The sequence below is a fragment of the Cynara cardunculus genome (genome assembly GCF_001531365.2).
Source record: "Cynara cardunculus var. scolymus isolate 2C chromosome LG 7, CcrdV1, whole genome shotgun sequence".
Lineage (NCBI taxonomy): Eukaryota > Viridiplantae > Streptophyta > Magnoliopsida > Asterales > Asteraceae > Cynara > Cynara cardunculus.
In genome coordinates, this window is record NC_037534.1 from 5,858,925 (window position 1) to 5,877,576 (window position 18,652).

The following is an 18,652-nucleotide window of genomic DNA, read 5'->3' on the forward strand; positions in this document are numbered from 1 at the left end:
TTTTTATTTTGTGAACCAACTTTCAAAATCGTTATTTTGGGGAATCAACTTGCACCTGATTCCTATTTTGGGAAATCAACTTTCAAAATCTTCATTCTGGGGAACTAACTTGCACCTGATTCCTATTTTGGGGAACCAACTTGCAAAATAATTATAAAAAATAACTAAAATTTGTTTTTTCCAAAAATTAATGCAATAAAATCTATTTTTCATTTCAAATCTCATTTTTTTAATTCAGATATCAAATTGAACATTTTAAAAAAAAAATCCAAATTACCACAATAAAAATTGTTTTTTACTAATGCAAAAAAAATTAATTTAATAAAAAAAATTAATTGATGCAATAAAAAATAAACGTTAAATATCACATTCAAGATTTTTATATCTAACCAATTGCATCAATTAATTTTTTTCTATTAAATTGATTTTTTTTGCATTTAGTAAAAAATAATTTTTATCGTGGTAATTTGAATTTTTTTTAAAAATGTTCAATTTGATATCTGAATTAAAAAAAACGAGATTTAAAATGAAAAATAGATTTTATTGCATTAATTTTTGGAAAAAAACGAATTTTATTTATTTTTCAATAATTATTTTGCAAGTTGGTTCCCTAAAATAGGAATCAGGTGTAAGTTGATTCCCCAAAATAACGATTTTGAAAATTGGTTCTTCAAAATAAGAATCAGGTGCAAGTTAGTTCCCCAAAATAACGATTGTAAAAATTGGTTCCTCAAAATAAGAATTAGGTGAAAGTTAGTTCCATTCCGGTGCAATTTTCCCTTTCAAGTAGACTCGAGGAAAGTGGACGTTTTCAAATTGGTGTAAAAAGATAAAAGTCTCTTCTATTAAATGTAGAATAACGGAAATTGGTCAAAATTTGCATTATATAAAGTCTGGAGGCCAATTATGTGATTTTTCTTTAAACTTCTAAATAAGTCAGGCCGATTTGCTATTTTTTAGGACTTAAAATCATGGACCGTTCAGGCTCGGGCGCTCTAAATCCAAAATAACCCACCTCAAATCGACCCAGATGATCATCAGCCCACTTTTTCTTAGCCCAAAAAGCTACCGGTTCCACCCAAACCGGTATTTGAACCCAGTTTTGGCCGAGATAACAACCGCGATTTCCAGCTTTGTTTTAGCTCATTTCAAGGTCACTATTTTGACTTCAGATTGATCCACGATACCGCTATTTGCAACAAGTATTGAGAAATATGCCAGATTTACAAAATGTATCCTCCAACTTTAGTAGAAATAATATTTGTCCCTCTGCTCTTTACAACTTCCAGAACTTTTAACTTTTAAATTCTCTTCCATTTTATCTTTTGATACCTAATCAATCTCAACAACTACAATTAAGACTATTACAATCTGTTTGTAGGAGGAGTGAGCCAATTTGAAACTTCTGTATGCTATAAAATATGAAAATGAAGCAAAGTTGTTAGATACAGAAAGAATATTGGATGGAACTCCTATTTATACACTACCAACTTACAACAGATTATCTGCAATCATTTGAGACAAGCTGCTCAGATTGGTTTGTATCTGCCCTGACCTCTCTCCTAAGGGATTGCATCTTCACTGCAACTAGTCATCTCATTATTGCCTTGACATTCTCCTCGATGCATCCTGCGTAAACATGTGTTAGGGCTTCAAAGTCTTGTATCACATGGTTAAGTGTTTCAATTTTATTCCTTTTTATTAAGACAAGTTATAAATGACCATTGTTTTTGTTCCGAATAAAGTGTTTCAATTTTATTCCTTTTTATTAAGACAAGTTATAAATGACCATTGTTTTTGTTCTGAATAAAAAGTGGGTTTTCTTTCTCATCCTAAAAGACTCTTGTTTACCCTTTATTTAAATCAGAAAGAAACATTGAACTGTGTGTGTGTGTGTGTGTGTGTCTGTGTGCACAAAGCTATATAATTATATGAGAACTCCATTGCCCTTCCAGATATATTTGACATGTAAATGGAATCCATACCTTCTGGTGAGGAGAAGTTGATGCACGGCCATCACCGTTTGAGGAGCCTGTGCCTCTCATTTTGAGATATGAATCGCCTAAACCAGGAGGATGCATATCAGGAGATGGATATAGTGAGCTTGACATATGACCAACCCAATTCTCACTGCTCCTAGTTAGACTCATGTATGTAGATGGAGAATTATGAGACATAAAATAATACGACGAATGGTGCTCCTCCCGGCAATATGTGTCTCCATATCCTTCAGAAAAAGGCCTAGGCCCAGCTTGGTTTTGTGGGGATGTACTGGAAGGATTAGGGCACGACTGTCGACTGGCGGAACAAAGAGGTATGTGAGGAGATCTTTCATGTCCCATCTTCCATGACGCAGTCCCATCACTCAAACCCAACTGAGGTGTCATTGCCCAGTCTTCGATAACTATACCTTGCTTAGCAGCAAGCTTAAGCAGCTGCTTCTCATCTAGTCCTAACCCCATAACAAGATTCCATAGGTTTCTTTGTGTTTCCCTTTGATTGTGAATCACTTGATCTCTCATTGCCATTTCAAACTGAAGCTCGGTATTAGTCATTCCCTACATTTACGATAAAACAATTGTTATCATCAAATCAATTATGCTTTCTGTGTCCCAAAAAAAGAGCTCACTTAACCAAACGAGCCCCGATATATCCCACCCGAAGGTGGGTTTGGATTTACGGACCTGTCCTCTACCCCAAAGATTAGAACGGTTTTCAAAGTTAAAATTTGAAATTCTAACAAGTGTTTTTTCATATAGAGAGAGTAGCAAGTTCCAACAATCACAATTATATGCCAGTATATAACTGGACACAAGTCCCATGGCTTAAGAACGTTCAAATGTCTAGGACAGATATATGCATTAATCTTCCCTCACATGGAAGAAAGGAACTCTGCGTTTTACCTAAATGGAGGGGAAGTCAAAAGCTGCCACATGATATATTTAGATAAATTCATATCATGGGAACTCTTTTTTATGATTCTAACATTTTGGTCTTTGTCATTTTGACGATTGGCTTACTGTAACTATCTCTAACAATGTTATCATGTTGGCCAACATTCAATTTACTAATGGACCTGCTGCATGGACTGGATATGGCCAGTTTCAGCAGTTGAGCTTACGGATATTAGTAAAAATTAAATGCCGGCTAATGTCAAATGTTGTTACAAAAAGTTGTAATCAGTGAAAAGATGGTTACAAGTAAGGCAACAATGATGCAAAAGTTAATACCTTAATACCAGGATAGCCTATAATTTGACTTTCCTAATATCACATCCAAGCATTCTTCTCAGCTCCTACTTGGGTTGAGGACTTGGGGGTGGATAGTATGAAAATTATATGATTTTCTTCCAAGGTACTAAGCTATAAGCAGGAATTGTTTCTACAAAAGTAAAATATGTTTACCAGGAGTCTATATTGACTGAGAATACGTAAGTAGGTCTTATTTGCATTGTTACTAATGGCCTCATCAATCATCTCCTGTAATTGGCATCGGCGTTTCTCATTGGCTTCAATTTCCTGTAACAGAAAACATTTCAAAATTGTTAGTTAAAGGCCACCCAGCTAAACGATAATATCTCCAACAACCACCCATGCTAAAGGGGAATGGACTACCTTTTGGTAAATAACGCCAGTCTCGTCATTGTCACGGATATTGTCCAAAACAAGTTGTCGCCTTAATACTAAAGCCTGCACAACTGTTCCATCATTTTCAATGACCTGTGTACGAAGAAAAAAGTTACGTTCAGACCAATAAAAATTACCAACTGTAATACAGCCAATCCATGTTCTTTTTAACTATTTTAATTGCCTAAATTTTTAAAGAGAGCCAAGAAAGGTGGCGTCAAACTTGCCAAATAACAATTTCATGTCATTCAGCACATTATATATTGATCTTAAGGCAACAACTTGATCCAACAAACAATCCCTATCTGGTAGCTGAGTCTTTTTATTAAATTTTCACCCTTTAAATTTAAAACCAGTGTTCCAATAGCTAGATGATATGACTATACCTTCCAACTAGACCAAGTATAGATTATTTTGAGTTTACTAGGCCATACAATTTCTAGATAATGACCAGTTTTGGATCATCCCATGAAGGCGGGGAAAAAGATAGGCTCCTATGTTTGAGTTTACTAGGCCATTCTATTTCTAGACAATGACTAGTTTTGTGATGTAACAGTCCAGTTTTTCAAGATAAAAAGATTTGAACTTCTTTGTCAATAGCAAATAGGATTATGTACCCTTCTTACTTTCCTCTACAACATGGCTTAGGCCAAGGAAAAACAGGATTTCAGTTCATGTTGGAGCACTTTGACCATCCTTTAAAGTATGTGCAAATGCAAAGTGCACTCCTAAGTTGGAAGTTAGAAGGTTTTGCTTCAGCTTCCTGTAACAGTTTATACTCATGGGAATTGTCTTTGAAATATGAAAAGCAAGACCTGAGTTGGAAGTACAATCATGCCAATTTGGTCATAACAGTACCTGCTGCTTTGCAATACCATCATCAAGATGTTGTAGCTCAGTTCGATTTCTAAGATTAGTTTCCTCAAGTTCAAATAATGCTTTCTGTAAGTTTATCCGTTCCTGAACATTTTCACTGGTTTCTTGGCTCAATATGTTCAACCAGGATAATTCATCATCCACTGGTCTTTCAGTAGGTTTGTTCAGTTGTGATTCCTTTTCAGCTAGTTGTGTCTTTAACTGACTGACCTCCGTCTGTGGAAAAATAAATACATAAGTAAACTACAATTAACAGATTAGCACACCTGTAAATAAATCATGATTAAACTTGCACAACCACAAAATTTGCAATAAATCGAAGACCTTACCTGAAGACTGTCAATCATACGCTGATAATCCGATACATGTGTATCAACAGTGCCAATATTTTTCTGAAAAGAAAATTAGAAAGACCATTAAAACTCGGTTCTTTACATGAGTGCAAAAACCATACTTCCGGCGTCTTATATTCAACTACACAAAAATGTTAAACATAAACATATAAACACAAAAGAACATCACGTTCAGAAATGTAGCCCCAAACAACAATGAGAGTGGAGGAAACTAGTCTATGCCAAAAAGCAGCTGGCAATAAAAAATATGAAGTCTTCGTCAAGATGTGTTTAACAGTGGGAATCTAGAAAAAGCAGCTGACAATTTAAACAGGAAATAGCCTCCATGTTCTTAACAGCAAGGATCTAAATGTGTTGCCGGATCCCCCTGGATTGAACCCGCAACCTCTAAACGCAATCTCATGCACACAAAATTCTAGTCCCAAACAATCATTCACCTACAACACATCTGCATGCTAATCCTTAAAGTGCATCCTGGTCAGTTTTATTTAGCACAGAATTTCTACCTGGATGTGTGTTTTGATTTCCTTGGCACGGTCCGCATATTTCAAGGTATTAACAGTGTGATGATATTGATTATCTGCTGGTGATATAGTTGCAATCATGACTGTTTGAGAATTCCCACTCAAGCCAACTTTAAGGATCCGTGTCAATTTGCTGAAAGATGTTAGTGAATTAGTCGAGTGATGCAAAGGAATCATGCTAAGCTAATTGCCAATCTCCTACCTATTACGATAAGGGACGTATGCTAGACCCTTTTTCTGTTGCTTTCCCAGAGCATTTATACAGTTTGCCAAAGCCAGAAGTGACCGGTTTATATTGGCACCGTCTCTCAGTTTCTGGCCGCCACTGTTTGTTTCAGAAGCTCGTTCACTGCAGCATAATTTGTATATTTTAGAACCAAACTTTTCAAACTTATATACAAAAGTATATATATTGGGAATAATCATACCTCCCAGCAAGATCCACAAGTGCAAGTTTACCACGAATAACTTGACTCCTATATTTCCTTTTCTGCCTTCTAAGCACACATATTTCCAAAACTGCATGTGAACTATTTCAGAAAGCAAAAGGTAAGTCAGAACGTACAGAAGATCTAATATTTGCAGCAGCAGGGTTCCAATTTGACATCAATTACTACTTTCCTTAAAAAAAAATGGTGGCAACAGCGCTATGGAACTGATGATTGTTGTAGAGGCAAAACTGTAAAAGCAGTAATTAATACTAATGACTGACACCCATTCAGCAGTGGACCAGGACCAATGGAGTAATTGCCATTGGGGGAGGAGGGTAAGAAAGGTGCAATAGAACAATTTCTTATTGCAATATATCAATCAAATTTGATAAGTTATTCATGCCATATGCATGATTCAAAATTACTACATATGTGCAACCGTGAAAATGGTAAAAACATTTATTGACATGAAGCTTAAAAATTGGTCCCATATAGATGGTCATGGTGATGCTTATCAGAAGTCATGCATACCAATCGAAACTTGGAAGTACATTCGCCAGGTATGAGTATAACTCACCGTGATGATGTTTCATTAGCATCCGTGCTGTCAGTTTTGCGCCTACTGTTCCCCACATTTAAAAGCTCAAGAATCTTATCAGCTGAGTTGACCTGAAACAAAAGAATAAGAATATCATCTAAACCTAATAGCTTATGGTTCTCCAAACACAGCCTTAGTCTAGCAAATTCTTCAGTGCCAGATATTTGTAATTACTTCATCAGTTTTAAGCTTGGGTGACCATTATCGATTGAAAACATACCCATAAAAAACAGGAACTCTAGGACACACCAATTCGCAAAAGTATATTGATCAAAAAATTCAGTCTTGAGGAACTCTAGGACATACCAATTCAGGAAATAGAGACACTAGTTGGAAGCAGACATAAGAAAATAAAATGTTTGAAAGATCCAACAGTGAACTACTAACTACAAGTTGCTAGTAAATTTGAAAAACTAAACTGATAAATGGAAGATCCTCATGGCATGGGATAGTGAGATTAGATGGCCCAAAACTTGAAACTTTATTCGTAGATTTGCAACAGAGTACAGAATGGAATTATTGCATTATATAAATTGGACAACTGGTGTTATGACTAGGATTTTAAAGATGTTGGTAAACAAATAAGCAGTTCTTGGTGGCCCATTGTGGGGTTCAATAACACTCCTACAGAAGTTGAGTCATGTCAAATCAACTAATCCAAGAAAGACGTTTAACCTTGATACATCTAAGGCCAGCTACAATTATCCCCTGCTCTGGATCCTCTCTGAGTTCCAAATGACCAGATGATTTTTCAAGCAGATCATAGATCACCTGTTTTCATACAAAAAAGGTCAATCTTTGCAAGCTCTTACTAAAGAGACTGATATAATATAGTTTTAGATAGGAATCACCATGTTATTACCTCATTGTACACTTCAAGGTAGGAACAAGTAACTTCAAATTCATCGGAGCTCTTATCATTTTTTATAAAATCGAATACTGTATTTAGACTGAGAACCATCAGACCTGGGTCACTTGCAGTTCCTACCATTGTATAGGTTTTTCCACTGAAACATAGACTTGCGTTAAGCTTGAAGTAAACTTAATCACCAAAGAATGAAAAAGAATATATGGATATGTCACATATTCTATAGTGAAGATATTTCAAGACGTTGGCTTCCCCCAAGACTCAGGATGCATGTGGGGGAGTCTGCCCTCCGAATACCAAGTTAATCTCCACTTAACTCTAAAATGAAAGATCCATGTGTAAAATGTTCCAAATAAATTACAAAACACAGACATCAAAAGAAACTAAACATACAGAAAAAAGGTATTTGAGTGAATTCGTGTGGAGCAATAAAGATCGCATAGAAATGAAAAGAATTCAGTATGAGAAATATGTAGATTACAAAGACGTGGTGAAAATCACTCAAGACCCTAGCAAAGCTTTTTGCTCTTTATCATGGCAAGAAAAAACAGGTGACTGGGCCATAAAAAATCCTAGAGCTAAGATCTATACATGTTTAGCTACCAAAAATTGGACTGCTTCATACCTACTCAAAACCTCTTTTTTCTCCTTTCAAGCCATCCAAAATTTTCCCTCGCTTTGGATCAAAAATCAGATCCAAGATATGGATTTGATGCACGCTCAACATAGACTATATGAAGCCATCAGTAGGGAGTAGGAATTCATTCACAATCCATATGTAAATAAAGATGAAACGGAACATTTACGCACACAAAATTCTTTTGACAAGTATTTATTATTTAACCATCCCCCACTCCACATTACAATAAATGTCATCAGAGTTGTTTTAAATGATGGTTCACACTTCACACCAAATTTATATCTTTTTCTCCTGGGATATATCTATTCATTTTGTCGATCTTATTGCAAATACAATTAACTTTGACTTTATTTCAATACCATGTCTATCTTTGTTCAGTTCTTATAACAAATAATAATAACTGCTTCAAAAGGTTGTTCTGTTGATTTATTCATCTCATGGCTCATTAACTATATCAGGTCTGGTCGAAATTTGAATTGACAATTATATTTGTCATTAGACGAAGATAAACATGCAATCAACAACCAAACGAAATAACAAAATGACAGGGAAGACTCTCAAGGATTGGAAGAACAAACAATTGGAGGAGTTATCTCTTGTTAGACTCGCACAGGACAAAGAGAAGGCCGAATACAAAAAAATAAAGTCATATCCGTTGTTGAAGAAAAAGCAGAGCCAACTAATTCCTCCCTCCCTCTGTATACCAATCAAAGAGACCCATCCAACCAAGATCCTAGAGAGAAAAAACACCGCTACACTCTCTCCCTGCATTTAGACAACCCTCATCTTCCTACACCAAATCACTTTCATATCAACCATAACCCCGAGTATAAATCCTAATGGACTACACCTCCCAACCAAAATAACTACAAGGCTCCACCCATTAGGAGGCATCACTCCTTCCTTGTATTTCAACCATCACCCTCTTCCATCTAATACACCTGTCATGGTTCGACCATCGACTTGGAAATGTGTGTAGCTCTAGCTAATTGAAAGACAATCTCAAACACTCCTTTGTTTTATTATTTATGATCTTGGTATGGTGATCTTTCTCTCTACTACTTAGGGTAGAGGAAAGGTTTGCATACATCCTACCCACATACCACACTTCCAAGTGGGATACATTGGGTATGTTAGGATTTGCTATTTTCTTCAGTACAGCTTTAGCAAAACACATTTCAGTTGCCAAGTTGCCAATCTATGTTAGTTAACTCTAGTTCATAGCATTTAGTTCTCATATTCCAACTGTTTGGCTGCTCAAATAACCCCGTGTTTGGTTAAACTTGTTACTAAATACTAATGCATACAGTTTCTCGTAGGCAATACTCAATGTATTCATTTACTGACAATTCATGCACTTGCAAGTGTTGCCGTAGAAAACATAATTTGTGATTTCTTCTTCTCCATTTTTCCATATAGTTGTGTAGTGGATGAGTCAATGTTGACGAACTCATAATTAGCCCAGGTCGTGTGTTATCTGGTGGAATATTAACGATGTGTCAGTGAAAAGATGTTGGTAAGTTATCAACCACCCACCCTGTTTGCTCAGCTTTTGGTTAGCTTTACTGGGCCTAAAAATGGCTGAAGCACTAATTAAAGCGGCCTAGTAATAGCATTTGGAACAATCTGAGATTGTTATAATTTGCCAACAGAGAAATAATTTTCCATTCATTCCGACATGAACTCTTGCAAACAATAACATAAACTCCACAAAAAGAGGCAGCAACACACCTCAAATGAATTAAGGATCAGGCAGAGCAGAACAATTACTCCTTTGGTGGGTGCGGGTGAAGGTAGAGGGAAAGCAGGAGAGAGGGTGTGTGTGTGTGTGTGTGTGTGTGAGGGGGAGAGAGAGAAAGAGAAAGAAAGAGAGATATGAGCAATTTCCATGTTTGCAAGTACAATGTGTAAGGGAAAAACTGACTGTTTTTTTATTACCTTCCAGTTGAACCATATGCAAACACTGTAGCATTTAGACCATGAACTACCCCGGAGATTGTAGAAGATATACTTCTCTCATAGACATCCTGCATATAGCAGCACCACAAATCATTAACAATGATCATTATAAACTGAAAGTAAGATATATAAAAAAATAGAAGAACGACATAGACGATATCTTGAAACCCAATACAGTCCTTATCTAGAGCAGTAAAAGTTAGCATGTAAAACTCTTATGTTTTAAGGTTAACAACTCCATTCAACTAAATGTAAGAAAGTGAACAAGAGTTGGAGGTTGTAACATATGGATGTTTTGGAGCTTCAGCTCAACTAACTGGACACCTAACTATATTTGTAGAATTGAAGTAAAACATACACTTCAAGGCATCACATGTAAGATGTGCTGCTATGAGGAACAAAGGAAGTCACAAACCCTGTGCAATTTGACCATTTTGAGGCAGCTTAACAACCAAGGTATGTGTCAAGGTATGTATTACATGTGTTAGATACTGGGTATCCTCCCACTATCTCTGTTGAGCAATCTATCATCTATGTATACACAAGGGTTCAAGACTATCGCCCATCATGCTACCGATCAGTGAATACATAAATGGATATTTTGTTAACACGGATCAGAAAAAGTTTAAGTATGCATCAATCACCAGTTAAGTTCACAATAGACCAATGACTGTATCTTTTCAAATAATCTTGTTAGGGTTACAACCCAAGGAGCACGAGACATAGGTTATCGAATGTTACAAGAGTAAGCGTGAGGTTAGTGGAATTAAATGTCTACTTCAGCAGAAAGAAAATTTGCCATGGTAGAGACTTGATAAATGTCCTTTACACAGTTGCAAGTTATCAAGAAATCAGAAATACTCAAATATAAAAAAATCTCCAAAGCACTTCTGATTTTAAAATGAAAAAGTAGGTACTTCCATCAAGATGATGACAAATCTAATGGAAAATATCCAAAATGTCTTGCTTCAACTCCACACTTTCTTTTCAACCTCTGCCATGTGCCCAACAATTTCCTCAAACAAACCCATACATCATAAAGCATATTCCAAGCCTAGATAAATAAATCCATATCTAGATGGTTTTTCCATCTTTGTTTTCCCTGTAAAGATTTTATGCCAATTACCCTGTACCTCTATGAAAAAGGTCATTAAATTAATTCAGACTTTTCACATGCACTACCACGAAAAGTTCAGAACATGGACACCGTGCTTAATTAAGCAGCTTATCACGTGTACTTAAAATGTGAAATCAAAATAATTGGACTGCAGATAAATTTTGCATATGCTTGCCATTCATATTCCCATCTAGTCAATAAGCTGCTACATATGTACCCTTAACTTGCAAACTTCTTTCACTTTATCAGGTACAAACAGCGCTAACTAATACTAACTTTTGGGTATAAAAATATAGGATTGCCTCTGGTAGGCTGAAGCGTTCATGCTACTCTTGGGGCTCGGAAGAAAAAGAACAACTAATGTATTGCTTTCTGTGATGCCTTAGCAATAGAAGCATATGAATAAGTAACGTATAAACTATCCAGCACATACCAAATTTTTAGAGTTTGGAGCAAATGCATAATCAAAAGCATATCTTCTCTCTTTTGTTCGATTCTGTATCCGATCTAGGTAGTCCTTTGACAAGTCCGGATCCAAAATAACTACCTCCTGAGCAAAGCATTACAACATATTCAGAACATATACAATCACCGAAAATGGAAACATTAGCTTCAGAAATATGTTTTACTCTGCAGTTAGCAAGAAAAATGGTAAGTTTGAGAATGGAAAAAAAACGCACCTTACTGTTGTTTACTCGCACTATATCACGGCCACGTTCTTTCTCGGTTAATGGCCTACATTTTACAGCAACCTATAAAAAGAACTATGTATAAGCTACAATTACACTGAATCTCATAAACAAATCCAAATGATCAAAATACTTAACAGTGAGAGTTGTAGTTTTCTTGGTCGCTGGAGCTCTGATACTTGGCATATTTAATCAAAACATTCGTTCAACAAAAGCAAGACCACAGAATTTCAACAATTCAGCTAATGTAACCCAATCCACGCCCATAAACCTCAAAAAAGCCCTAAATCAGCAACGAAATTGGAATCATACAGCACAAAATCCCATTCTGAACTATTCAAATTCAACTAAATCCCAACCAAATTCTGTTTGTGAGCTCAAAACTATAAATTACTAACGAAAAATCGGAACCCTAAACCCTAAACGTAATGAGTTTCAAGCGAAATCACGTCATTGTGAGCTTGAAAATGAAGAATCAAGTGCGTTTCACCTCAAGTATGTATACGTGTGTGAGACAGGGAGAGAGTAATGGAAACGATGAAAATGAGTCAGGTAGGGCAGAGAAGGCGGTGACGCCATTGAAGAGGTGTTTTATGGAGATACGGTGATGGATATTGACGCGGGTAATAAATAAAATTGAAAGCGGAAGACGACGAAGGTGTTGTCTTCTGCTTCTCGCTTAGCTGGAGCATCAGTTGTCAGTAGGTGTTCCGGACCGTTGGATTTCATCAACGTATCGTATTTTCTTTGATTTCCTTCAAAATAAAAGCCCTTTCTTGGATGTTTATGAAAGAGTTTCCTTTTTCGTCCAATACATCGCGTTTCTTGTAAGTACTTTCTCTTATAATTTCATTATTTAAAAAGAGTTAAATTATGGATTTGATTTATATGGTATGATGTATTGATTTTTATAAATTTGGTCCTCGTACTTCATTTATTATGTAGAATATCTTGTGGTATGTACTTTCTGTTGGATTTGGTCATTTGTCCTAACGATCATCTTCTAGATTCGTTCTTCTAGATTCGTTATAGTCGAGAACACAAGTGTCATTTTACAGTTTGTTAATGTAGGGGTCAAAACGTATATATTAAAACTTGGAGGACCAAAAGTGAACTTGTTTACCTTCCTTCTCTAACGAACCTGTTACCTCTTTTCCGAGGAAACCCCTTCCCCCTTTTAGCACCACCATCATCCATGCCTAACCACCACCCTCTACCTATCAATACCCCCACCCCCCTCTGATTACTTTCCCTTCCCCTTCATCCACGATGTCCCTGCAGTGTGACCCTCCTGGATAACCATCTCCATCGATCTTACACACACGTAGAAGATCAAACTTGAGATTGTGTGGAGTAAACATTGTTTTGGTCTTTGTGGTGAAAGGGTGGTGTCGGTTATGTAAGGACAATAGTGGTGTGAATGGTCATGGGAAGGGTGGAGATGTTAGTAGGTGATAGATGGAGGGGGTATATGCAAGTGAGAAGGGGGAGTTGGTGGTCAATGAGAAGAGGCAATGCCGGAGATTTATGATGACAAGATGATGTTTAACAGGAATCAAAGATAAAGGAAACGTTTTCTTTTTAATTTCTAGGGCACGTGTCACTTTCTCAATGGTGGTTAAAAGGAAAGAAAGAAATACATTACTAAAACTTTATTCTAAAAAATGTGAAAAGACATAAATGCCCTCAAGGTTAACGGAATAAATAGATGAAGGTCAAGACTGTGGACCAAATCCAACTGAAAGTGCATACCACAAAGGCATTCTCCATAATAAATGAAGTATGAGAACCAAATTCATAAAAATCAACATACCACATGGACCAAATCCATAATTTACTCTTTAAAAACATAATAAGTACACATTTTTAAAACTATATACAATTCTTCTCGTGAACATTTATTTTGAGATGGAAGATACTTTTCAAACTACTTCCAAAGATTATTACTCTTTAAATAGATTTAATTAATTATTCTGTTAGCATAAATTACGAGTAAATTATAAATTTGATACTAAAGATGATAATAAAATCAAACCGTTATATATCGGTGATGAATTGGGTTATATATATGTGTGTGCGTGTGTGTGTATAATCAATTTCAAACGATAAGCTGGTCAATTTGCAAGAAGACGATAAGTTTCAATATTATATATAATTACACCCATGATATGCATGCTTAATCATATGATTAAACACATGTTGTATTGACAACACATAGCTTTACCAAGTCACTTGCGTCTCATTTGAGCGTGTTTAACCACATATGATCAAACATGCATATCATGTGTAATCATATATGACCTTGGAGCTTTTCACATTCTCACAAATTCGTTAACTTCTTGCGTGATCATTTCTCTCTATATATATCGATAGATAGATTGATAGATAAACATGAATAATAAGTGTATTTTTATATGTGTATTCATGTAATATAGTGTGATCCAATCTCGATTATGAAACTAAGATCTCGAACCTACAAGCATACTTCATGCTTCTTTTTATTCTTCTTCTCGTTTTTATTTTTATGGTTTTGTATGACTAACAGAGAGAGAGAGAGAGAGAGAGAGAGAGAGAGAGTCATAAGTTGGTTTTTATGGAATATAATGTCATATTAATACCAGTTTATTGGGGTTCAACTATTATGAGATATCTGAACTATTTATTAACTAGTTAAAAGTTAATCTTATATAGTTCAAATGTATAGTTGTAAGAAAATTATGCACATGCAGTAATAATTGTAAACTTAAGTTTTAGCAGATTTTAAGAAACACATGGTATATGTTTTATAATATTGTAAAAATATTAGCATGAACATGCTTACATTTTGATATACATGTGATTGAAATTTTGACAACTCGGTTAAAAATAAAATTAAAATATCGATGTGGGCATCAAATTAAGAAAAAATAAATGGTATTTGATGTTTAGTAAATTATTTTTAATTTTTTTTACAAAATGCTTTTAGAAGATAAAAAAAATTAATGATTTTTCAATTTAATTTATCTTATTCAGATAAATTTAATCTTGACATATATTTGAACAAAAAGCCGATTATTGGCAATTATAACTACTTCCATATGCAACTTGTCTCCAAAAGACTTTGACACATGTTATAATTTATTTATCTCGTTATTCTTGAAAATAATATATCTATATCAATTTTTATAGTTTAGAGTTAAATATTTGGGTTATTTTACAGTCAAAGCAATTATAGGCATGGGTAAGGGACATAGACAAAGGGTTTCTCACGTTATGGTTAGTTGTTGATTAAATTGACAAAAGATGAATTACATTGATTAAAACAACTGTAACTAATAAATTATAACCAGTTATGTTCTAAAATATCGCAATTTCAACTTCATAACACGTTGAAACCATGTATTACCCAAAAGTGCACTTGTTTCGCAAATATACTTTTTGATAGCACTAAGTGTCTTTAAAAGCCAAATGTATTATGGCAAAATCTAAGATTGATTGAACAAAATGTGTAAGAGTATCTCTAACGGATTCCTTAAAAGAACTAAGAGGGTGTTTGGGATTGCTTATTTGAAACAACTTATGCTGTTTTGTAAAAGTGTTTTATCAACTTATATGGTGGTAGACTGGAGTTTTATAAAAAAACTGTTTGGATTAGCTTGTAGCGGTACCACACCGGATAAGCTGATAAAATAGATAAAGATACTCTTTTTCTTTTCTCATCCAAACACTAAAACTTTTTATTGACGGTACCACATCGGAATAAGTTAATAAGTTAGAAGAAAGTAACTCATTAAAAACTTCTTATTACCGGTGCTAAACCGGTATAAGCATTTCTTTTTTTTTTCTCCATCCAAACACTAAAAACTTCTTATTACCGGTAGAGATGGCCAAATGGGCCCGGCCCGGCCCGGGACCGACAAAGGACCGGCCCGGGACCGGGACCGGTAAGGACCGGTTATGGGACCGAAAACCGGGATCGGTTGAGGTTTTTGGTAGTTTCGTGGGACCGGGACCGGTTATGGGACCGACTAAGGCCCGGCCCGGCCCGGCCCGAAAATTCAATTAATTTTATAAATAAATGTATTTTTAAATAATTTTATAATGTATTTTTATAAGAAAACGTAATTTTAATTATATTAAAACGCATTTTTAAAGTGTATTTGAGTGACCCAATTGTAAATTTTATAATGTATTAAAAATATATATCATTAAAAAAATAAAATAAAAAATCTTATTTTTTTAATGAAGGACCGGTTGGGACCGGGACCGGGACCGGCAGCTCATAACCGGTTATAAAGTACCTATACCGGTCCTATCATTTTCGACCGGGACCGAGACCGGGACCGGTTACGCCGGGACCGTTTATGGCTGGTTATGAGAATGGTGAGGACCGATTGGGACCGGTCCGGGACTGGTTTTTGGCCATCTCTAATTACCGGTACCACATTGAAATAAGTTAATAAACACTTTAAATAAGCAATCCCAAACACCCCTTAAAAGCAAAATATTCAAAAAAAAAAAACATTCATCTCCGACAGATTCTCCATTTTGGAGAATCCAAGATTGATTATAATATTAAAGTATATTTCATTCATCTATTAATTTTTTTATTTTCTCTCTCTTATTTATTTTTAAAGTTTTATATTGGTGGTCTTAATTGATAATCATTTTTAGGGTTTTCTTCATATTTGGAGGAAAAGACCTTCTTTCTCCTACTTTCTCTATTTTGAAGATAGTTTTAGAAAAACTGTTGAAACAAAGTATTATGGAAAAGTTGTTGGAGATGCTCTAAGTCATATATACGTGACTATATTTTCTTAAATAGTTAGATAAAAAGGTCTATAAATGTACAACCAGCACATGACGTTTGCATAAAGTATAAATCAACCATTGTTTCATGACTCGATCCCATGTCAGATTCCTTATTGACATGAAGTCACTGTAAACATTTCAAAATAACCCATTACACCTTTCATCATTTATGCAATTTGGCCCAATCTACATAGTACCATGGCCAAAAGAGTAATTGAAATAGTCGGTTAAAAAGCTCTCTTTCTCTTATGGTATTGTTTATTGTGTATTTGTATGTTATATCATCTATTAAATTCAAAATTATATATCATTTAACAATACAATTTGAAATTCTCAACTTGTATTGAAAAAGGGTTTCAGATGGAAGATTGGAATGGGACAATCTATTCAGGTGTGTTAGGTGTAGAGATCTCTGGTTACAAGACAAACACATATCTGAAGATCGGAACACCAATCAAAGAGGAGTTTCTTATCTGTAAGCGCTTACGGGGTAGGTGTATATATAAACGGCCATAAGGTAAACTTTGTTACACTTTGATACATTTTGTCCATCATCAAAACATATATGAGAATATCTTCTTTCACGATGTTTACATGATTAAGATTTGATATAAGTTCAACAACTTGATGGTTGTTTGATAGAAACCCAAAAATTTGCATCATCCATATCTTAAAAGAACAACTTAAATAATAAATCATTTAGGGGTTGTTTACCTAAATGTTTACCCGGTAAGCGTCTATCGTTATAATTCAACACTATACTTTATTTTATGGATAAGATCGTAGTACATCAAAATGGAATGATATGCAACAATTTACTTGGTAAACACTTTCCCGTGTAAGAGTTGTTACCCTCACTTACCGGGTAAGACTCTCTATCCTTACACTCTTACCGAGTAAAATTATTGGGTCTTGGCGTATTCATCCGATGAGAAAAATTATATGGTAAACACCTATCGGATAAGCATTTAATAAACAGCCCCTTAGATTCAAGTTACACATGAAAAGTTATGACCTTACAATTAACACGATGTTAACATTATGTAAACTCGATAACAACTTGATGGTTTCTCGATAGAAACAATTTTTTTTTCAACATTTAAACCTTGGCAAGACAAAAAGCTTTAAAAATTATTGGTATAAGATATGAGTGAAAAGTAATTGTATCATGATGACTGTGAGATATAAATCGATAACAACTTTATGGTTGTCAGTAGAAACCCAAAATCTTATAGCATTTGGACCTTGAAAACATAAGCAACTTCAAATAAAAGCAGCTCAATGAGAGTTACAAGCGAAAGGCTATATCCTCATAGTTGTAATACACAAGTTGCTCAGGTTCAAATTCAAGGAGGAATAAATCTCTTCTTGTGGCTACGGAGGTTCAAATGCGATGACTCTGGGCTATCTGCAAAACAGGTGGTCGTTCTGGGATTAATCGGCTCGCATAGCGGGTTGGATATCCAGGTTAATAAAAAAACACAAATTGCTTGAGATAATTCGATAACAGTTTGATGGTTGCATGATAGAAGCCCAAAATGTTGACGACAAGTAGATCTTAAATAAATAAGCAAACAAAAAAATCTTAGAAATGTTACATGAATATACGAATTTGGAACGAGATATAGACGAAGATGAGGTTTTAGATCTGGCCGGAGATGAGAGTGAACTTGCGACACCTTCATTATTTGGGGAGGGAGGTGTTCACACGTATATACATAATTATATGTAAATTTATTTTAATTTTTTAATAAAAAATATGGAAGTACGTAGAATGACCAAACTACCCTCAATTGAACTAGATTTAACAGAGAAAATTAATGATCGTTAAAAGGCGAGAAGAAAATCGTCACGAGGTGTCAAAATTGAAGGACAAATCTGTTAAAATAAAGTCAAGAAACAAAAACCATTGAAATTAATAAATACTAGAAGAATACTCGTGCAATGCATCGAGACACATTTCCATTTTAATGTTTCGTTTTATTTTTTTTATCCAAGTCGATATAATACGATTTTATGTGATTTTGAGAAAGCGATAATGTTTTTATTTTTTAATAAAATATAAATTTGAAAATATCATATAAAATTTGTAAAAAATATATCAATATTAGTATCAAATTAACTATTTAATAGTTTTTGTTTGTGTATTTTTTTTAATTCAAATTTTTTATTATAAATTA

At 34.8% G+C, this 18,652-nt stretch overlaps 1 protein-coding gene across 1 annotated transcript; it reads right to left on the minus strand.

The window, feature by feature from the left end:
- Positions 1–1,395: 1,395 nt before the first annotated feature.
- On the minus strand, positions 1,396–12,251 carry LOC112515440 (kinesin-like protein KIN-8B). Its single transcript, XM_025122267.1, has 17 exons — positions 12,172–12,251; positions 11,820–11,964; positions 11,673–11,744; positions 11,426–11,542; positions 9,855–9,943; positions 7,271–7,415; positions 7,084–7,179; positions 6,388–6,479; positions 5,808–5,909; positions 5,582–5,728; positions 5,362–5,512; positions 4,832–4,894; positions 4,485–4,718; positions 3,615–3,719; positions 3,405–3,518; positions 1,986–2,558; positions 1,396–1,629 (listed from the first exon to the last, which is right to left on the minus strand). The coding sequence occupies exons 2-17, from the start codon at positions 11,865–11,867 to the stop codon at positions 1,600–1,602; spliced, it is 2,178 nt and encodes a 725-aa protein (XP_024978035.1). The 5' UTR covers positions 11,868–11,964; positions 12,172–12,251; the 3' UTR covers positions 1,396–1,599.
- Positions 12,252–18,652: the final 6,401 nt, after the last annotated feature.